This window comes from Brugia malayi (assembly GCF_000002995.4).
Source record: "Brugia malayi strain FR3 genome assembly, contig: Bm_v4_Chr2_contig_001, whole genome shotgun sequence".
In the NCBI taxonomy this organism is placed as follows: Eukaryota; Metazoa; Nematoda; class Chromadorea; order Rhabditida; family Onchocercidae; genus Brugia; species Brugia malayi.
The window spans coordinates 1,320,689-1,345,116 of NW_025062476.1; the positions used below are offsets into that span (position 1 = coordinate 1,320,689).

Here is a 24,428-nt window from a genome sequence, read left to right on the forward strand (position 1 = left end):
AATTTCCAATTTTTATCAAATAATAATTTCACTTTGCTATTATTCAACTCTTTAATCATTGCTATTTAAATTCATTGATTCATCATTAATCCGATGAAAAAAAAAAAAAAAGTTGACATTTATGACAAAATTTTTGTTTAACTTTTGTTCATTTTTAAAAATTCTTTTTTCATTCAAATTCAAATGCGCGAAAAAAAAAAAAAAAAAAGAGAAACTTTCTAATGCGCAATCATCTATCACTACAAAAGCATAGCAAGTCGATCATTTGGAAAATTTTGTTCATAAGAAAAAAACAATCTATCAAATTATCACATACGAATATTTTAGGAATTTAAAAAAAAAAAAAAAAAAATGAATTTTATTTTAAAATGAGAAAATTGTAATGCAAATGTATGGAAAATGATAGCGTTAAAGCTTCCTCCTTTTTTTTTTTTTTTCTTATTTCCTTTGCTAAAAAGAAGAAAATTACTGTAAAATTTTTTTTTTTTTTTGACAAAAATTTTACAGTAATTTTTTTTTGTTTAGCAAAATTTTCTTCTCTCTTTCAATAAAATTAATTCATTTTGAAAACAAAAAAACTAGATTCAAAAAAAAAAAAAAAAAAGAAATAGTATTTTAGTTTTTGATTTTTTTTTTCAGTTTTCAAATTAATTAATTTTGTGATTATTTTAACAGAAAACTTTTTTTTTTTTTTTTTTAAAAATCCATTCCTTTTTTTTTTTTTGACTAAATTTTCCTCTTTTAAAATATTTATTTTACAATTTTGATTTGTACTTTTTTTTTTCAATAATGTTGCAATGTAATATAAATTGTTCGTCTGTTATCACATATCAATCATTATCATTAATTCGAATCTATAATAAGCCAGTTTTATCATCAATTTTATAATTGTTCGCAAGAATTTTGTCAAGTTCAACAAGTTAGGATTAATTTCTAAACCGGTTACTTCACAATATTCTCTTTTCCGGGTTTACATTCAACTTTCAGGATATGCAATAATCCTATCCTCTATAATTTGACATCATTTTAACATTACCATTATTTAAATGATCTATTTAGATTTAAATGATGTATTTAGAAAAATTCATTCATAAAATATTTCAGAATTTTTTTTTAAAAATAAAAAAACCAAATTGTTTTTAAATTTTCTTCAAAAAAAAAAAAATACTTTCATTTCTTTTATCATAAATTGCTAAAACAACTGCATTGAAAAAACTTTCCTAATGTTTTTTTTTTTTTTTTTTTTTTGAACTATTCGTCTCTTTTTCATTGATTTGATTTTTTCTTAATTCAATCAATAATTTTTAGAAGCATTTAAATTAGTTTTTAAATATTTCAATCGAATTTTGTTTCGATTATTATTGATATGCTTTTGATACCTTTTTGTATGCATCTAAGTTATAAGAAAAATGTAATTTCTAAAATAATAAAATAAAATAATTCATTGTTAATTTTTGGCATCCATTCATTATAATATAATATAATATAATTTATATTGCAATTAACATCAAAATTATTAAACATTGTAATTACTACTTTATTATTAGTATTATTACTTAAAAATTATTTTCTCTATTTAACATTATTGCTTATTATCATTAATTATTATTCTTGTTATACTATTATTGTCATTATCATTACTATTAATATTAATGATTTTATTACTGCTATCACTATTTCTGCTATTACTATCACCTCTACTCATTTTGCCACTTGTTGATGAATTTGCTATGATAAAGTATTATCACTGATATAATACTGATTAGAATTATTGATGATTACTGTTTCTGAATTTATAATTATAATATTGACTATTTATGATTATCATGATTAAGACAAAAATAAACGGTATAATGATGAATTATGATTACTATTATTATTATCGATATATTCATGTTACTGTGATTATCAACACCATTAATAATTGTTATCTTCAATGAAATTATTTTTATTCGATACTAGCATTGCTATTATTTTGTATTAAAACATTTTATAATTGTAATTCAATATCAATAATAACAGTCTTGCTGATTACTCTAATTAAAAGAATAATTATGAATAAAATAAAATATTAATTATTTTTGGCTTAATCAGAAAAGGGGGAGAAACTAATAGAAATTAGCATTCAAGAGGGAGAGAAAAAAAAGAGAGAGAAGATGAGAAGAATGATGAGAAATTGTAATCGTTTTTTTTTTTTTTTCTCGATTTAAAAATAATTGTTGTACTTTCTTAGTTTGATCAAACTGAGATTTTATTTTATTTTTTTCGTTTTCAATTACTTTTCTACTTTTTGGTTTAATGAGAAAATGGTTAAAATGCGATGAAACTTGTGATAATTTCAATCTTATCCAAATAATTGTGATTTAATTGCAATTCAAAATTAAGCTAACGTAAATTTTTACGATTGTTATGTAATCTTATAAGCTTATTTGCTAATCTATCGCTTTCATTGACCTTTTTTTTACTATTATTATTTTTATTTACTGATTTTTTATTTTTACATTTTTTTTTTCTGCTTTTATACCTCATTTATTTGCTTATTCTATCTACAACAGCCAAAAAATTTCCAATAATTCTAAGTTTTTCTGATCATACTGCTTTACTTACTTTTTAATTGCCTCATATCGATTAATTAACCATTATCAAATAGCTTTTATCGTCCACTATTAAATTTTATTTTTTCAACTCATAATTTATCTATACAATTTATATGAGCAATAATTTATCTAAAATTGAATTGAAAATAGGGATATTAATGAAAGATTAAGAAATGAATGAAATTATCAAATTTAAAACGTACTTATAATTTATTGAAATTTATAATACAAAAATAAAAAGTAAGGAGAATGGAGCATTTCAACACGTATTTATATTGTTTTAGTTATATCTTCACAAATATAATTAGCTCATCTAAGCTATTCTCTCTTTTTTTTTTTTTTTTTGAAATAAATTTCAGATAGTTAAAAGGAAGCAGTAAGGATAGTATTAGTAGTAGTAATAGAGTAGTATTAATGGAAAGAGGAATAAGAAGATATGATGAAAAGAAGGAAAACCAGTTTTTTTCAAATTTTAATCTCTCTCTTATGTTCATTTCTGCTACATCCATTGCAAACAAGAAAAGAAATTGGCAATAAATAATGAAGCAGAGAAGCGGGAATTTCGAGTATTGAGCTAAAAGTGGTAAATTTTTAGAGAGAAGAAAAATGATATGAAATATATGAGTAGTAAAGATTGATTATTTCTTCAGTTATAATGCTACAATTAATTTAGTAATGAAATTTTTTAAAAATTTTCAAAATCATTAAATCTATTTTTTTTTTTGCACTTTTCCAAAAAAAAAAAAAAAGATTCAAATTCTTTTACTTTATTCCATTTTTTAGCCGCTACCATAATCGGCTTACTGTAATACCGTACGCCTACCATATTACGGTAAGCATAGCGTAACAGTACAGTAAGAACAGTTGCAATGGACAAGAAAATAAAACAATGTACTTTTTTTTCCAGTATACTTTTTATCTTTTTCGTTTTTTTTTAATTTCTTTTAATTTTCCTTTTTTTTTCGAATTAAAAAAGAATATAAATTCAATTGATAATATCAACAAATAATTTTTTTAACAGTACGAAATCAAATAAATAAATTATTTGAAATAAAACTTGCTTCTTATATACATATTTCTTTATTCACACTTTTTTTTTATTTTTTTAGAGATAAAAATATTTGATTTCGAATAATTCTTTGCTGTAATTTTGTGCCATTTAAGCCGGTTCGATATGATTATTGGTAATTTTAATTTATAATGAAGTTTTGCTACTTCAAAATTATAATTAGGATTAATAAATTTATTCATTTTATCAAGCATTATTATTATACTAAGCATCATTATGGTGCCAAAATAATAATAATAACAATAAAAGCAATATTAATAATAATAACGAAATAACTAGCAGACAACAAAATTATTACTATTATTCACTTATATTCCGATTTTTCTATAAAAATAGAAAAAAATCTTCGGAAAAGAATTACTGAAACTACTTATATAATTAGATAAAAAAAAAAAGAAATTTAGAAAATGATTGGATGAAAGTATTCATAGAATTGAATAATATCAGTGGAATGTTTAATATGATAAAATATAAATATTCAATAGATAGCAAATCTCATCTTCTTTTATTTCAAAATTTGAATTTTGAAAAACTTTTCAATTTTCTCACCTAATTAATTTTTATTAAAAATTTTTAAAGACTTCAAAAATTTGATCAGTCGAAGCTCCTTCAAATGTTTTCATATATATTTTGACCTGATTTTCTCATTAATATTTTGGCTTATACTACCAATCTCTATAATCGACTAAATTTGCTTTAATTTTATTTTTGCTAAAAAAAAATTAAGTTAAACCGCAATATTAAAGTAAATTATCATTCTTAATTCATCTAAAAATTTACAAAATATTGGAATTAGTTTTTAAATAAAAAATTTTAATTCTTTACAATTTTGAAATATTATAATGGAAAAATGAAAGAATTAAAATGAAATTAGCATGTGACGTGTGCTAGAAATATTCAATGTTTGTTCAAGTAAAAGACAAATAACAATTTTTCCACATCTCTAAAAAAAAAAAAAAATTTTTCCCATGGGTAACAGTTATATATATATGATTGTTCCCTTCTCCGCCTTCTTCCTTCTCCCGAAATTTACCAGTTGGTACTACCTGGTATGGAAAATATGATAATGGATGATTGTTGGTGATACGATGTTGGCTTGCTTTATTTGTATTTGATGCTAAAATTAAAATTGTCATTTTTTCATTCTTTTTTTTTTATGATTAAAATATGAAAGCAAAAAAATTTTTTTTTCCTTATAATCATATAGATAAAATGTATTTCGGTTATTTTATTATTTGGAAGTTTTAATTTTAATTATTTTATATTAAAATTTTCAATTTCAAAATATTATAATAAATGTGAAAATGATGATTACTATGTAATATAATAATAATTATTTATTAATTATGTAATTACAGTACAAAATATATAAATTAAATGAAAGAAATGAATAATCGAATATACATTATTATTTTAAATTTCAATTATTGTTTTAATTGTTTTAAAATTATTAATATTGTCTTATATGATTTATTTTCTCTTTTTTTTTCTTTTAATTCAAAATGCGAATATTTTTTTACTCTTCTATAATTTGAAATATAACAAAAAAAAAAATATATATATATATATACATATTTGCTACTTATTAATTATATACTATTGCTTTTTAATAAATTTTAAAATTTGTGTTTTCATAAGAATAAAATTTTCGATTTTCCTTAGATAACATTTATTATTTACTTGATAATTTTTCATATTTTATTTACAGTGTAATTTCACATTTTATTTTTTTAAAAAAGGACAATTTTGATAAACACAATAGAAATTCGTAATTTTTTTTTTAGAAAAAATTTGATTTTAATAAAGATTAGTAAAATTAATTCTTGAATTTCAAATCTGTTCTAATTCACTAATTTTTTCCAACTTGCTAAATTTTAATTCATTTATTATAAATGCTATTATCATTATTATTATTATTATTATTATTATTATTATTATTATTATTATTACCATTGTTAAATATGCAAATACAAAATCATTATTAAAATATGCAAATTATAATTTAATATCACATTCACTTGTTAACTTTAATTATATTATTATTGCTATTAATATTAATAATATAATATTAATTAATTACTGCTCCTATGTAATTATAAACAAATAAGTAAAAACAAAATTTTACTGATAAAGTTTAAAATATGTAATGCAGATGATGATAACGTTGATATTATCACATCGATATCTGTCATAATTATTATTATTCGTAAGTAAAACATATGTTTACACATGCCAACAATAACAAACATAAAATTTTTCTTTTACAAAAAAAAAAGGAAAAAATTATTTATTCGTTCTTCCTTTTTTTATTATACAAATTGCTTAAAATTATTGATCAAAGTATATTGTATTTTTATTTGAAAAAAAAAAAGGTTTTTACTAATAATTGTCAATTTTACACAATTATTAATAGCGTTATGCAAATTTTATCATATTATTTTATCATTATTTTAATTTAATGATAACATAATGATAATTAATAATTAATAATGAAACTTTTAATGAATCATTTTCTGTTGTTCAGATTATATTTTGCATAATTAATTATTGAATGTATGTGAATATGTGAAAAATATATAAAATTTTTGCAATCATTTCTTATCATCATTTTCTTATCACTTTATTTTTCTCATTTTTAAAATATATCTGAAATGCAATCATTGTTATCACTTATCAGATTGACTAAATCTGAAATGAATAAGGAAGAAACAATGAGAAAACAAAAAATAGAAGAAATTTTAATTCTAAAATTGTTATATTTCAAACTTATGCTATTATCATCAATTAGTGATAATCTTATCAAATCACATATTTTGCTTTAATCTAGTACTAATACATTTTATAATTGATTTAATTTATTTCATCTCAATTTTTATTTTCATTTTTTCTTCTTTTTTATTAATTTATCTCAATTTTTATTTTCATTATCTTTAATTTGGAAGCACAATACAGATTTATCATTTTTATACTTAAAAAATATCCGTTTTTCTATCAATTTTCTCATTAAATTTTGAATTTCAAAAAATATCATTTATAATATTTGTTATAAAAAGAGGTCAAAATTGTAATTATCAAAAGTAGAAATGAAAAAATAATGAATGTGCACATATAAACTTTTCGTATTTTCATTTTTTTTATTATTCAAATGTAAAGTAATAATAATAACAGTAAAAATTGTATACCCTATATTTTATGAAATTTTAAAACTTATTAGATTTTCTTTTTTCTTATATTATTTCATTCTATTTCACTTTTTCTTTTTTTTTCCTCTTAAAAATTTATATATTTTGTACAATTATTATATCTAATGTATGAGTAAAAAGAAAACAAAAACATTTTTAAATTTAATAAAATGTGCATATCAGTTTTTAATAATTGCAGTCAAAATTAAATATAGCTTTAGTCATGCATTAATTAGGAATGTATTAATTTAGAAAAATAATAATTATTTTATAAATGCTTATAAGTATAATTACAAATATATACATTTTTTTTTCTTTTTGCTTCCATAAATCATTATCATATCTGGAAATTAATAATGATAAAGCGATAATAATATTAATAATTGCATAATAATGTTTTTATCTTTTCTTACTTTTTATTTTTTCAGGATTGGCTAATCTGTGACGAAAAAATTTTGCAATTATTGCAAATTTTTATCTCAACAATAAATAATAAAGCAAAAAAAGAAAAAAAAGAAGAAAAAGCAAAATAAAAGAAAAGGATAAAATATTTTGTTATCAAATAAACTAAAATTTGATAACATTTGATAATTTGTTCAATATTTCAAATTCTCTTCTAAATTTCTAATCACTTTTTATTATTATTATTATTTTTTGTTATATTTTCTGCTCAATTCAAATATTTGTCTAATTATTTTGGACAAAGCAGATGGTGAAAGAGCTTTGTCATCGGTGTTCAAAACCTGTTTATCCAACTGATAAAGTTGGTCCATTAAAGGATTCAACATTTTTTCATCAAGGATGTTTTAAATGTTACATTTGTGGGACACGTTTAGCATTAAAAACATATTGCAATAATCGAAATGATATTAATGATCAGGTTTTTTTTTCTTTTTTAATTTTATTTATTAATCAAAAATTTTATTTATTAATCAAAATGAGTTTTTTTTTTTTTTTTTTTTTTTTTTAGTATAAAAATTAATTATAAAATGAGAAAAATTAGAAAAGAGATTAAGAAAAAAAAAAGTAAAAATTACTATATTATTAGAAAATAACAATTATTAATTGATTGATTGACAAATTGATTAATTAGTTGGTTGATTAATGAATAGATTGATTAAGTGATTGATTGATTGACTGATCAATTGACAAATTAGATAGATTGATTGATTGGTTTATTTAAACATATTTTATTAGCTTTTCTCATAATGTTTTTTTTTTTCTTTATTCTATTGGAAAATAAAAAATATTAAATTGTTTGATTTATTTTAATATTTCATCATTATTTTTACTTTATGATAATTTCTTATTTAGAAGATAGCAATTAATGATTAATCGATTCATTTACTTAAAAATATATTTCACTAGCATTTTTTTTTTTTAAATGATATTTTCTCTTTTCATTAAATTAGAATATAGCATTAAATAATTAATTATTTTTTTTTTTAATTGCTTTCTTTTTCTAGGAAATTTATTGTAACAGTCATGTACCAATAGCTGGTCCGCATGATTTACCGCCGGTGCGCAATGGTTACAGCAACGGAACGCATCGTAGCAACGGCTTCCGTCGTGATGCTGGCTTAAATGATTTAAAAATTGCTCATGCAATTAAAGCTACACAAGTTTCAAAACCATATCCAAAAATTAAACATGCCGGTGCACGATATGTTGTGGTAAATCTAATAATAATTGTAAATAATAATAATAGTAACAATAAAATAACAATAATAATAAATAATAATGAAACTTATATAATTTACTATTTTTTAAACAAAATTTTTTTTCACAATTTATTTTTAAATAAGTTTAATATAAGGTAAATTTTTCAAATTCTCAAAATTTGAATAGTTCCTTTTTTTTAGGTTTAACTTTTGTCAATTTTGAAATGATATTTATTAATTGTGTTTCTTTTAGTTTTTTTTTTTTTTTTTTTTGTTTTTGTGGTACTGGAAAACAAATAAAATTTTAACAAATATTCAATGCATGACAAATATGAAAAGTTGATTTTTAGAAATAAATTTTTTTTGCTGATACCTTTTTTAAATTTATTTAAATTTAATAACAAAAATAAAAATAAATTGAGACTAGATGATAATTTAAGGATTACGATGCACAAACTCGACTGGAATTAATTCATCGTAAAGATGAGGATAAATTGTATGAAGCATTTGATGAAAATAAGAAACGAGAATATGATCAATTTGAAAAGGAAACTAAAGTAAGTATTTTATGATCAATTCAAAATTAATTCAAAAATTTTAATTAACTTTCAAAATTTTAATTCCTTTAAAATAAAACAAGCAAAAATACGTTGTAATTAACTGTTAAAATTATTTCAAATTTTAAGGAAAAAAAAATTCTTTTTTATTATTTTGATTAATAATTGTTTAAATTTTAGTTTAGAATGTAAAAAAAAAATAATAAATAAATGCAAGAATGATTGTTTTAGGAAGAATGGGAGCAAGCATTGGCTGATTTTGCTCGAAAATATGAAAAAGGCCAAGTAGGTAGTAGGAATAAAGAGGATTTGATTAGGCATTTGACGATAAAAACGTGACAAAAAATTGGAAACTTTACATCAGCAACGTAAGGAACGTGAACGCTTACAGACGGCTGAATTACTTGATCGACAAGCTAAAGAAATGTTGGACTTATTTAAGCAAGCACGTGTGGTAAGATTTTAAGAAAGCAAATTGAAATTTTAAAAGAATTTTTAAAAAATAAATTTGAAAGTAAATTTTCGGCAAAGATGAAAGAAATGAAAGAAAAATTTACATTTTTGAATATTTAAAATACAAAAAAAAAAATAAAAAATATCACTATTAAAAGTAATAACTGCTAAATTAATCTCTCTAATGTTTAATTCAAATTAGGCAAATGATTAAAAATTGAAATACTATTTGATTTTGTTCAAAATAAGACGAATGTATGACAAATTTAATGACATTTAAATATTTTAAATTTTTGATAAGTAATACTATAATACAATTGTCGAAAATGATAATTGTAAATCAATTTTGTAATATTTAGTTCAAATTATTAAATAATTAAACTCATCATTTGAAATATTGTCCAAAATTAAATTTTGTTGAATTAAATTTGCTAAGTTTCATATAAAATTTGTATTCATTGCAAAAAAAAAATACATATTGAAGTTTTTTTAAAAAAAAGAACAATTCTAAATTAATTTCTTAAATTCTAAATCAATTTTTTAAATTTATCAAAATTATCATTTCCGATTTTAGTTGTTAAACTAAGCCATCTGTTAATGATGGATAAATGATTATTACAAAACGTTACGTTTTTCAAAATTATATAATAATTTTACATAACTTTTGAAAAAAAAAAGTAATCTAATTATAAGTTTATTCTAAAGTACATTAATAATTCGATTAATAATTTAAATTTTTCAATTTAAAAGTTCAAAATAATCAATCATAGATGCAAAATAATGATTTTATAATCATAATTTAATGCATTTATTTCATTGTTAGCCATGTTTGATTTCAAAAGAAGAGTCAATCCTTTTTTACAAATTTTATTTGAAATTTTAATTTTTTCAAATTTTATCACTACAATTTAAATTTCCATTCTCAACTATTTTCTTTTTGTCATATATTATTTATCAACAACTTTCAAATTTAAATTTTTGAAATTTCTACAAATTTTTCTTTGTTTTTCTGAAAGTTTCAAACAAACAAAAAAAAAAAAAAGAAAAAGAAAAATACAATCTTTTTTTAAAAGTTTTAATTTTTATCAATTTTATCACTCAAACTTTTATTTTTATCTTTTTTTTTTTTTTTTTTTTTTTTGCCATATATTTCAATGTTAGATTTCAGCAAAAAATTTCAAATTTAAATTTTTAAAATTTTCATAAATTATTCCTTCTTTTTCTTTCAGGAATGTGATGATTCCTCATATATAGGTTCACCATCATATCCGACAACACCGCCACCACCACAACCGCCAATTTGCAGTAAACGTGAAATTTACACCAATACAATGATATTTGAAACAATCGATGAGATAGCAATAACGATGGCACAATCTGAAATTACCACATTTACAGAATTAATTCGAACATTAACAGCTAATGCACGAAATGATATTGAAAAAGCAAGGTAAAATTTAATTAAATATTTTATAAATTAAAAATAAAAAAAAAAGGAAAAGAGAAAAAAAATAAATATTTTACTAAAAATATTAAAATGTAACCTTTTTTTTTTTTTTTTTTTCTTTTAGTAAAGAAAAATAAATACATATGTGGAACTTTTTTCTTTTTCTTTTTTTTTTTTTAAATTGTTATTTAAATAATTTTTTATTTTTTTAGCTACAAAATTATGCTTGAAAAAAAATTGAAAATTTTTTAATGATAGTGAATAAATTTATTTAAAAATAAATGCTCATAACTTACATATGTAATGTATTTAATCAATAATTAATAATTTAATTGAAATAAATGAAATATAATCAATTAGAAAACTAATTAGAAATTGTAAATATTTAGATTCTAGAAAACGAAATGAAATTTTTTATTATTTCTTTTCTTTTAGCAACTTAATAATGATTTGAATAGCAAAAGAAAATGTATTAAAAGTTAAAAAGAAAACTTTTTTCTTCAAACCACAAAATTCTATAAAAGTTTTCTTTTTAATCTTTTTTTTTTTTTATTTTGAAAATTTTTAATTCAAAATATACTATAAAAATTTTCTTCTAAATTTAATGAGCAATTTTTTTCTTCAAACAAAGCAATAAATTTATAATTTTTCTTATCTTTATTTAAAATTACTCAAAAAATAAGCATTTCAAATGGATGTGTAATTTAAAAGGAGAAAAAAAAAATGATTAAAATGTGATTTTAAATGTCATTTATTAGATATTTCGATTTTAAATGTCATTTATTAGATATTTTTTTAATGATAGTAAATTTATTAATGTGTTATGCTTGTTTGAATTTTTTGAAATTTTATGAAAAATTTTTGACAAATCTAATTATTATTGATTAAATAACATTTCCATCGTATTGTATGAGTTATAACTAATCATATTTAAATTATACTTCATTCTCATGTTTTTTTTTTTTTTTTCCTTTCTTTTTCAATGAAAATTTAATTATGTGAAATTTGAGAGAAAAGTTTTTTTCATTTTTTTAGAGCAATTTATCGATGGATTACAATTAAAAATTAAATGTAATGCAATTTGATAGTCATTTGGATAGTAATACACCAATGGGTTTATTACGTGGAATTAAATATGGCACAGAAAGTTATCATGTTTTATTCAAACGATTATGCAGGTGATTTGATTAGATCATTTATTTTTTATTTTTTTTTTGCTCTAATTTCATTTTAATTATTAATAAAATTATTCCGATTGATTAGTTTTTTATGATAATTTTAATTGAATTTCAATTTTTCATTGCAAAATTAATAAATTTTTAAAATCTTTTATTTGTTTTTATTTATTTATTTTTTTTGTTGCTTTTTTTTGAATTTTATTTGTTTTATTTATTTTTTTTTTGTTGCTTTTTTTGAATTTATTTGTTTTATTTATTTTTTTTTTTGTTGCTTTTTTTTGAAAAGATTTTTTTTAATATCACAATTCTTTTTCCATTATTATTTGTGTAAATTAAAGTTTAATGAAAGTAAACAAAGGAAAAAGAGGAACCAAAATGAGAAAATGTATGAAAATGTTTTTGTAATTTGCAGTTATGCCGGATTACATTGTGTTGTTATCAAAGGTTATAGTAAATCAGCCGGTTATCAACCCGGTTATCGATTTGAGGATAACCGATTCCGGAATACTTGGAATGCTGTTTATTTAAGTGGTTCATGGCGTTTTGTACAATGTAATTGGGGTGCAAGGCATTTAGTGTAAGTTTCTGTTTTTTTTTTATTGCTTTTTTTTGGAACGAAGCGGGGGAGGGGGTTTACCAGATTTAATTAAATGAAAAATAATTGTTTAAAAATGTGGTTAGATTAAAATGAAGGAAAAATTTGAACAAAAAATTTTGTTTATTAAAAAATTTCAAGAAAAGTTTGATAATAAAACTTTTATTAATTTATTTTAATAATTGATTTAGTTGTTTATTTTCTTTTTTTTTTTTTTTTTTTTTTTTTTGTATTTCAATTTAATTCAATTAAAATTAATCTGAACTGTTAATTTATTAGTTTTTCAAAAGAAAGAAAAAAAATTTTTTTTTTTATAGAAATGCAAAAGAGGGAAGTACACGAACAAGTAGTAAAGGTGATAGCTTACGTTATGAATACGATGATCATTATTTCATGACTGATCCTCAGGTATATAAATTAATTAAATTTTTGATTCTTTTTTTTTCCACTAAAATTTTGTGATATTTTAAAAAGCAAAAATAAATTACATTTTAATATTTTAAAATAATTTTTTTTCAATTCTTTTCTAAAAATTTGCATTTAATCTAATTAAAATTTTTTGTTTTCATAAATTATATTTTGTATAAATAATTTGTGTTAAAAAAAAAAGATAAAAACGTTCTTATTCGATTTTATAGTATAATTATCTTTTTTTTTTTTTTTGCATTTTAAACAAAAAAAAAAATAAATTATGAATAAAAATAGTTATTTTCTTTTTTTTTGAAAGTCTTCCAAATGAATATAATTTAAATATATGGTAAAAAAGATTTTTTTTTTTTGTAGAAAATATTTAAAATATTTTATTTTCAAGGATATGATAATATATTAGAAAAATTATTTGAAATTTGTCGGAACGAAAAATTTTGTTTCCCTTTTTTTTTTTTTTTGAAATTTCTTAACTTACTTAAAAATGAAATGACCTTATCGATCTTCTTTTTAATGATTTGTACTACAAGAATTTCTCTCTTATCTATCGTGAAAAAATAATGTAATTTTTTTTTTTTAAATTTTAATTTGAATTTGACAAAAATTTTTCTTCTTGTCATTTCTTTACATATAATATTTTTATTAACTTCAAAAAAAAAAAATAAAATAAAATAAAGAGAAAGAAATAATTTGAATAATTAATTTTACTTTTTATTTTTTATTTTTTGAATTCATTTCTTTTATTATTTAATTAAAAAGATAGATCAATTTTTCAAAAAAAAGAGGAAAAAAAAAATATTTTTTCTTAATTCATTTATAATTTTTATAAAAGAATCTCAGTGTGTTTCATTTTTTCTGACATTTTGCTATATGTTAAAATTTTATAAAATTTTTCTTCAACTTATTGCATGCAGTATTATTATTTCATTATAGAGTAAATATTTTATAATTTTGTTTAATTAATTTATTTTTTTTTTTGATCTTTTTTCACAATTTATTTTGTTATTTTTTGTAAATGATTTAATAAAACAATTTTTTTTTCTTTTTTTTTTTTCATTTTTCATTTTGACTGGAAATTTATTTCTATTATTTGATGGATTTATTATTAAATGTTAAATTTTTATTTTCGAAAAAGCAATTTTTGTTAATTATTGAAACTTTTTTTTTTTTGAGAATAAGTAAACACTTATGTTTGTATAAAATGTAAAATTAGAAATTTAAATAATATTAATAATATCACATTATATTACTATATGTAAATATAGTGCAAAAATTAATTAGATATTTTATAATTAATGAAAATGAAATTATTGAATTAATTATTTTCAGGAATTTATTTATGAATTTTTTCCGCAAGAATCTGAATGGCAATTATTAAAAAATCCCATAACACTACAGCAATTTGAAGCGTTACCATTTGTACGCTCACTTTTCTTTCGTTATGGTTTAAGTTTTACTGATACTAAATTACAAGCTATTGTTAAGGTAAAAATTTATGCAATAATTTTTTTTTTTTTTTTTAAAATTTTAATAGCGAAAAGTTTTTTTTTTTTTTAAAAAAAAAATATATTTTCTTTAAACAATAAAAATTTTAGAATTACATTTTATTAATTGTTTATTATCAAAAATAATGCTGGCAAAGAGAACAAAAAAATTGAAAGATAAAAATTAAATAAAATTTTCTTTTTTTTTTTTTATTTTTTAGGCAGATCGAAGTGGTGCAGCAACAATTTCGATTACTATGTCAAATGAAGCTCTAAATTCATTGATATTCCACTATAATCTTAGGTTAAAAAAAATCTTTTTTTTTTGAAGAAATTAAAATTTAGCTAAGAATTTGACATTGGTGATAAATAGAGTGATAATTAGAGTAATTAGATTGATAAAAATATGTAGAAATCAAATTATTTGCAATAAAAATTCATTAACTATAATAAATAAAATTTATTTTAGCTAGAAAAAAAAATGATTTAAATTTACTAAGTCAACAATATAATGAAATTAAGAGAAACAAAAAGAAAAAACTAAATAAATTTCAAAAAAAAGAGGAAAAATATTTAAATTTTAAATTATTCTTCATTTTTTTTTAGAAATAATTAATCTACTTCATTTGTATTATTAATAATTAACTGATATGTTAATCATAAGCTGAAATAAAATTTACCTTTCAATCATTTTCATTTATTATTTACCAAGAAATTTTGTTGTCATAAGTTTCATACACTATGCATGAAAATGCGGAAATTTTTATAAAATTGTTGAATAATTGCAATAATTAAAGAAAAAAATCAATCAATCAATCAGTCAGTCAGCTGATCAATCAATAAAAACTGATCATAATTTAATTAAAATATATATTTTTTTCCATTTTTTGATAGATTTTTTGATGGTGATGACGTTGAAATGAATGGTTATAATTTGAAACGTTTCGTTATGCAATCCGTTATCGGTGACTCAGCTATATTTCGTGTCCATTGTCCATCGACACGGTCATTACTGCTGGATATTTTTGCAAATGCTGTGTCACCTGGACATTATCTGACCGGTCAACCGATTAAATTTAAGAGTATTTGCAAATTTAAGGTTAATTTGTCATTACCATCATTGTTATTATTACTGTTGTTATTTATTGTTATTGTCATTTGTTAATTATTATTATTTTTATTGTTATTACTAATTATTATTATTTTTGTTCTTATAGTCATTATTATTGTTATTATTATTAAATATTATTTATTATTATTACTCTTATTATTTATTATTGTTATCATTATTTATTATCATTATTAATTAATCAATGTTATTATTATTATTAAAGATTAATTGACAAAATATTTAATTACATTTATTATTTTAAAATTTATTCATAATACTCTAGACTAGTTGTCAATAATTTATTTTATTTTGCTTATTTGTAAACAGTATATTTCATTTTGATTCATTTGCAAATTCCTCAATTAATTCTTCGTTCCTATTTGCTTTTTTGCCTTTTTTTTTTAATTTATTATTTAATAATTATAATTATTATTAATTATTGGCAACATTGTCCATAAAAATTCTAACTTTGTATAAATTAACATGTAATAATTAATAATGCTATTTGATTCTATAATTTAATTATCGTAGCCAAAAACAATTTCTAATTATTGAGAAAAAAAGAATTAAAAGAAAAAGAAGAAAAAAAATCATTGTGATAATATAATACTTATAAATAGTCACGTCATATAAATAATTAATAATCATATCATATACTTAATCAATAATCATATCATATAATTAATCAATAATCATATCATATAATTAATCAATAATCATATCATATAATTAATCAATAATCATATCATATAATTAATCAATAATCATATCATATAACTAATCAATAATCATATCATATAATTAATCAATAATCATATCATATAACTAATCAATAATCATATCACATTACACTTTTTTTTCCTTGTAAATAATTAATTAAAATTTGCAGATTACTTGTGAGAAATTAAATGTAATTATGGTACCATTACCTGAATGCGCAAGCGGTGAATGGGGTCCAGCAAAAGCGTATCGCTTATTTGGTTTAATACCATTAACACATGAAGATGCAATTATTAATTGTGGTCGAATACTTGAAATTAATTTTAGGTTAAAACTATTTCTTCTTTTATTTTTATTTTTTAAAATATTATGCAACATAGTTGGGTTTTTTTTTTCTTTAAATTAGTGCAAAATTTAAAACGATAAAAATGATTATCATTTAGAAAAATAATTCATTTTAAAAATAATTTTCAATATTGAAGTAATATTTCAAATTTCATGCATATAAAAAAATCTTTTATCATTATTATTATTATTGTCGTCGTTATTACTATTTTTCATTATCGTTATTTCTATTATTCTTATTATTAGTTGTCATTAATTATTATTATTACCACTTATTGTTCCTATTGTTAACATTATTGCTGGTGTAATCCTATAAATAATAATAATAATAATAATAATAATGTTATTATTAAGAATGATGAAACCGCTGGCAGAATTTGTAGCATCATTACACAAGAACAGAGTGGATGATCGTAATCTTCAAGGTCATTGTCAAACATTAATCCGTGGTGACATTGTCAGGATTCAAGTTGACTTTTATGAAGATGGACAATACGGTCTTGACATTTACACAAGGTGAAAAAAAGAAAAAAAAAAAAAAGAAAAGAAAAACAAATTCCATACATTTTATTTGATTAAATTTCAAAATTTTATTTATATCACACTAATTAAATTAATGTTTAATTTATATTTCATTTAAAAAATCTACTTACTACACTACTTTATCTTAATTTACATTCTATTATTTAATTTTATCAATGTATTAATTTCATAGCAAAATTTATCATTCAAAGGAAAAACTAGGATTTTTATTTTTTTTATTTTTATTTCTTCATCTTGTATATTTTATCAATGTATTAATTTCATAGCAAAATTTATCATTCAAAGGAAAAACTAGGATTTTTATTTTTTTTATTTTTATTTCTTCATCTTGTATATTAATTAATTTATTTCTTTATTGCAAATAAATGAATAAAATAGTAATTTACTTATTACAAATTGCTAATTAATTTTTTGCTTATTATTTATTTTTATTACAAATATATTTTTTTATTTATTATGTTATAGTTTTTTATTAATTATCATTTATATTACTTATCTAATGTATCATTTTTTCAAAAAAAAAAAAAAAAAATCCCATCAAATTTATAATTTTTATTATATAATTATCATTAATTATCAGTTATTAATTAATTAATTAATTGAGTATTTTGTTTAAGGGAAAATTCATCGACAATACCAAATGGTGGCAAACAATTATTAACACATTGCTGTAAATATCTTATTAATGTACGAATGTGATTGTTTTTTTTTTTTTCAACGAAAATAATATTATCAAATTTTTCTCGCATTTTTTTTTTCTTTTTGTTTTGTAAAAATTAATTTGATTAATAATCATTTAATAATAATTATCAATTGTTTAGCATAAGCAAACATATGTATATACATTTCATTTCTTACAGCTTTTTCTCTTCATGAATCATTAATTTAATTATTTATTTTTGCACTAATTACTAATTAATTTAGGAGGAAAGTATTTTTCTTAATGCTAAATATAATTAAAAGTTAAAAAAAAAAAAAGACTAAAGTAGAAAACTAAAGAATTATTTTAGGTGAGAAATGTGTATTTATTGCAAATTACATTTACTGATATTATATTTTCTACCTAATATTATTTACTAATTATTATTAAAATATGTGTATGTTTTTTTTTCCCATTTTTCTTTCTTAACTTTTCCCTTTTTTTTTTAAATGATGTTTTGCTTTGATTATGTTCTTCTAGTCTTTAATTTTTCCATCACATTTTATCAGTTATTACATTATCATTTTTATCACCATCATCATCATCATCATCACCAATCAATCAAATTAATTAATCATTGTTAAGAAGGACAAACTTTTTTAATCAAATTACATTTTTATTTGAGAAAAGAAAATAACGAAAAAGAAAATGCGAATGAAATAATGAAAAAAAGAATTTAACAAAATAAATGCATTAAATAATAAAAAGAAAAGAGGATAAAAATAAATTTTAAACTAATTAAAGAAAGGAAGGAACAATTTGTTGTTGTTAAAATATGAAGTTAATAAAATAAAAAAGGATAAAATTCTAATCTATTTCGTTCCTGAGAAAGAAAAAGAAATTTCTTTTCTTGATTAAATCGAAATGTTTAGACAAAAAAAAAAAAAGAAAGAGAAAACAAAGGAGGATGACATATTGTATAAATGAAATTATAAAATTATATTTTTCTGTGATAAAAGAAACATTTTTCTATTATATTTGATGAAACTATTTTTTATCTGTAAAATTGAAGCAAAAATTTTCTTTTCTTTCATCAATTTATGATTTTTTTTTCTACATAAATATGTTTTTGCTGTGATTCGATAATTTAATTATGAAATTTTTTGCATCAATTTTTATCAATCACAAATGATATTTTTCATTTTATCCATTTCTGTGCCCATTATCATGCATCCTTTTCTCTTTTTTTTTTTTTTTTTTCAATCAAATATTTTTGACTGAATTTGCATACTTCAATATTTTAATGCTTTTTAAAACATTTATGATTACTATTTTTTTTTTCGTGATTTTTAATAATTATAATAAATGGAATAAAAGATACGCTTATTGTAAAATATGACAATATGAATTATAGAATCAAAATTCCTCTTTATCAGCCTGCAATTAAAATAATGAAAGAAAACAAAAATAAAATCATCATAATAAATCACACAAACAAACATCTGAATTAAAAAATTCATGTCTACAACATTTTCAAATAAACTACAAGACTCCTCTCCTCCGTTGATTTATTTTATTTCGCGGATCCGTAATATCATACCAATCTTCACTTTCTTCTCGTAAATTTGCATCTTTCGCTTTGCTTACTTTGCTATCTTCCTCAGGTGCAACAAACTTATGTACCAAGCTTAAACAAAATTCATTATCATCATAAGTAGCATTTGATATAAATTAACTGAAAAACAAACCTGAAATTTTTATTTAACAAAATTTCATTAGCTAAAGTTTGTTTTTATTCATTTAAGGCTTTATCAACAAATATAATCACTAAACAACCAGATTTCTCGTATGTGTTTGCAATTTTCTCGACGCTTTTTTTTTTTTTTGTTGTTGTTATTAACAACTTACATTTCTGCTGTATCTAAGTCTACTTCACTATCGTAATTAAGTTTCCCAACTGAAACTTCAGGCTCTTCTTTTTTCTCTTCTTCTTGCCGTGCCTTTACAGGGATAACTGATTTCATACCTTCGTGTTCTGCTAAAATCTTTTCAAGCATCGACATAGTCTGAAAATAATTTCGTAAATAAAATCTCGACCATTTTGTTTACATAAATTAGAGGTTTTCAGAAATGTTAACAATTTCTTGCCTCATCTTGCCGTCGTGGATCCTTCGACTTAAGCTTAACTTTTGCATTTTCTCTAAACTTTTGTTTCATTTCGAGATGTTTCTTTGTCGCCTCCGTTAGTAGTTTTTCCTCTTAAAAAAAAAAAAAGAAAAACAGCTTTAGCAAAAAAAAAAATCTTCTTAGAACTAAAATTTCCACTTTCATTTCCACTCTCTTTTTAACATTCATTTGAAATTGAAAATTGTATTAAAAAACCATTAAAATTCGATAATTGATCCAATAATTTCATTTGAAATTCAAAGAAAGCGACAAATTAATGTCTACATTTTAAAATATCGAATAAAAATTACGAATAGTTATGAAAATAACAAATAACCTATGGAAAATAACATGCTAAATAAAATTTAATAACCTTCTATTTCTTCTTTTTCTTGCTTTGGCTTGAGCATTGCTTTCAAATCTTTCTGCACTAATCTTACTTCTGCAGTGATTTTTTCACTGAAATAATTAATTGAAATAGTTAATATTACTATAAGAAAATAACGAATTATATATCCATCATAAATCAGAAATTATATCGTCAAAAAAATATGGGAAAATTTTAACTCACAGTTCTTGCTTTTGACGATCATTCATCTCTTGCTTAATCATTTCATCAAAATCTTCTTCCTCATCGTTTTGATCATTATCAACAGCTTTACGTTTACGTTTTTTAAGTTTTTCCCTAATTCGTTCCATTCGTGCTTCTCTTTCTTCACTGTCTTCGATATTTGATGTCTAAATTTTTTTTAAAAAAAAGAAAAGAAAAAAAAAAAAAATACAATTATCAGTTTTATTTTTATATAGTGAAGATTGAAAAAAATGATATCAAAAACAAAAAAAAAAAAAAAAAAAGAAATAATATTAGATTTGACGTACACCTGATGAATCGATAAGTTCTTCCATTGGTATAGCTAATTCTTTACTGAGCGTTTCATCAGTTAATATATCATGTGCACTTTTACTTTTACATTTTAATTTCTGAAAAAAAAATTAGAAACATTGAAAAGTTGCAAGAGATATGAATATAAATATATCATTGCATATTATATTATATCATTTAAAAATGAAGATACAAAAGTTGAAAATGCGATAATATAATCAATTAATCACTTAAAAAAGAAATCTTTTTAAATAGTTGAATTAATTTCCGATGTAATATGAAATCCTACTGTTTTATACAAAACAGTCAGATTAATAAATCTGTATAAAAGTAGAATTAAAAAACAAAACAAGACATCTCTTCATCTCTCCCAATATTTTGTTTGTTTTATTTGATTTACTTGATTAAAATCATCATACATAATTTTAATTTTCTTTCATTCTTCTAATAAATTTGGAAATTTCTTCGTATTCTAATTTTAAAGCCTATTAATAATGATGCTAGTAATATTCTAATAAGTGTCTATAATATTATTTAATAGATTTACTCCCTTTAACTTATAATAATAATAATAGTAGTATCATTAATATATTGCAGCTAATCAACCAACCAATTTCGACTGGGAATTTGAAAACCGAATGATAGATTTTAGAATATTAAAAAATCATGAAGACATTTTTAAAACACAAAAATATGGATCGCATTATCCTAGATTTAAATTTGCATTAGTACTTACGAAATGGGACAATAATACAAATCGCAAGATACAATAAAAAATCATTTACTTTATCATTTCAACAAATATCAATAATCAATATTACATCAAATTCAAAAGTGAGAAGAATAAAGAAGCAAAAATTGGTTAAAATTCTGATTTAATTATTTAGTAAATTAATACTGAAAAAATAACCAACCTCATTCGCTTCCTGCAATTCTATTTCATCTTCTTCAGCTTCATTACCAAATGAAAGAAGGGTAAGATTTCTGAAAAAAAAAGAAAAAGACTATTAATCTTATAGTTTAGTTTATGAAGATCAAAGCGAAAGAAATAAAAAAGTAAACAAATTAAAATTAAATTTCAAACATTTTCCAAAAAAAAAAAACGCAAATAGGTTAAGGCAAAAAAAAGAGGAAGATTTGCAATTATAAATTATTTAATCTTTTAACAATTTCACGGTAGTCAGCTATATGTGACTGCAAAAAATTATAACTTCATTTTTCTTTTTTTATTCCGTTACAGTTATTATCTTAATTATAATTTATCTGAACAATTAAACGTACAGAAATTTGCTAAAAATTAAATAGAAATTAAACTTTCTTTTCTTTGCATTTGAAATGTTTCTCTTAACTACCGATTTTTTTTTTTTTTTTTTGGTCATTTTAAAACTTGAGTATTACTCCATTATCGAACAGTGCTTTATTCCTTTAAGCTTATTTATTTATGACTAAAATATAAAATGAATTGAAAACAATGTAGTGAAAAAAATTACTTAAATATTGTACAGCTTTAAATAAACTTCATTACCAATATTATTCAATTCGTCTTATCAATTTCCTAATTTTACCTTCTTCATTAATGTCCAATTACTGAAACTTACAAGATCATTCTCATTCTTTAAAAGACATTTTACTAAAGAAAAGTTTAATTTTCATAATAACTTCATTTATAACAAAAAATTCACTTTTTAGCATCTTTTTTTTCGCGAACTTTTTCCTTCCTCTTTTTATCTTTCTTCTTTTCTCGTGGTATAATATCATTGAACGGATTACTCAATATTTCCACTTGTAAAATTTTTTGTTTTGTAAGCGGCTTATCATCATCGCCTATTTCACATTCACCCAAACGTAACATATTGAACAGTGTATTACCAACAATCTTTAATATAAATATTATGCATTAATAGAATTGAACTTTCAACTTAAAATTATAATTCAATTTAAAACATTTCACATTTTATTTTTTTGCATTTTAACTTTCACACTGTTTTTCTTCAACTGTTTCTTCATACTTTCATTGAATTCTAAGTATAAAATTTTAAAATATATAATTTTTTTTTTTTTTTAAAAAAAAAAACTTGAATACAGCTTTTCTGATTGTACAAGAAAAAAAAATAAACTTTTCCGAAAAGTGTATGTTTTTTGTCGAGATCTGGTGTAGCATTTAAAGTGAAAAAAAACTGTGAACCATTCATGCCATCATTTCCACTGGCCATTCCAACAAGGCCACGACGATTAAACTTCAATCGTTGATGAAATTCATTCTGAAAGAATATTTTCTATATAAATAAGCAAAAAGAGAAGTATTATTTAAGCATCAATTTAAAACATTTGCTAATCAAATCACAGATTATAATGAAAAAATTAAGTAAAAATTAAAAAATTTTAATAGATGTTTTTAGGATTTCTTTTCCATAAATACAAATACCTGATTAATACAGATAAATATAGAGGATTTCTATAAAATATTCTTAAATTGTACTATAACTTATAATTTGATTAATTTTATACAAATACCTTAAATGAAGTATTGTAAATACTTTCACCTCCTTCACCAGTACCAGTTGGATCACCTCCTTGAACGATAAAATCTCGAATTACTCGATGAAATATTGTACCATTATAGTAGCCTTCCATGCATAACTGAATGAAATTTCGGCATGCTAATGGACATTCTTTTGACCATAATTCGATATCGATGTCACCAACTGTTGTTTTCATACAAATCTAACAAAAATTAATTTTATTATAAATGCGAAAAAAAAAAAAAAATTAAATGCTTTAGTGAAAACTTTAAGGATCAACAATTTCAAAAGTTACCTTCATAACATTGCTTATTTAGCTTATTTATAATTATATCACAATTGACTTATTACATTACTCTTTTCTTCTATACATTTCTAAATAATGTTAAAATTTCAAACGATGATATTGCTAAAAATTTCATAAGGAAAAAGTGATTTTGTTATTCTCTCTCTATTTCAAGTTAAGAAATTTCAAAAATTTCACAATATACCTTGCCGCTTGTTGCTGGCTCATTAACATATATATTACTCATTGTAATCACCTGAAAATTCATTTACTCATAAACTGTTACCATATTAGCAACATTAAATTTATGTTTACAAATTATTTATAAACAGTTTTTTCTTTTTTTTTTTCTTCTTTAACTAATTAATTTTGCTGTGAGAGCAATACGAATAATAAACCTTATATAAGTAATAAAACATACAAATATCACAAAAGATTATTCAATACGTACCATCCCAAACATTAAAAACGACAAAACAACAATTAAAATAAAGTGAACTTCCCAATTAAATCCAGAATGACAAGTTGAAATTTTGAAGGTACATTATTTAATCGCTTTCTTT

At 20.6% G+C, this 24,428-nt stretch overlaps 2 protein-coding genes across 2 annotated transcripts; one reads left to right on the plus strand and one right to left on the minus strand.

The window, feature by feature from the left end:
* Positions 1–7,557: 7,557 nt before the first annotated feature.
* Bma-ltd-1 (LIM domain containing protein) lies at positions 7,558–18,067 on the plus strand (the record flags this gene model as incomplete). Its single annotated transcript, XM_043078066.1, has 15 exons — positions 7,558–7,728; positions 8,315–8,521; positions 8,950–9,066; positions 9,298–9,351; positions 9,431–9,520; positions 10,749–10,969; positions 12,055–12,144; positions 12,557–12,721; positions 13,057–13,147; positions 14,495–14,650; positions 14,871–14,953; positions 15,544–15,748; positions 16,650–16,807; positions 17,180–17,341; positions 17,986–18,067. The coding sequence occupies 15 exons, from the start codon at positions 7,558–7,560 to the stop codon at positions 18,065–18,067; spliced, it is 2,052 nt and encodes a 683-aa protein (XP_042934000.1).
* A 1,483-nt stretch (positions 18,068–19,550) lies between these two features.
* On the minus strand, positions 19,551–24,112 carry Bma-cyn-16 (cyclophilin-type peptidyl-prolyl cis-trans isomerase-16, Bmcyp-16; the record flags this gene model as incomplete). Its single annotated transcript, XM_043078067.1, has 11 exons — positions 19,551–19,695; positions 19,917–20,074; positions 20,157–20,266; positions 20,548–20,633; positions 20,746–20,912; positions 21,054–21,155; positions 21,972–22,041; positions 22,740–22,933; positions 23,175–23,318; positions 23,572–23,781; positions 24,071–24,112. The coding sequence occupies 11 exons, from the start codon at positions 24,110–24,112 to the stop codon at positions 19,551–19,553; spliced, it is 1,428 nt and encodes a 475-aa protein (XP_042934001.1).
* Between the last annotated feature and the right edge of the window lie 316 nt (positions 24,113–24,428).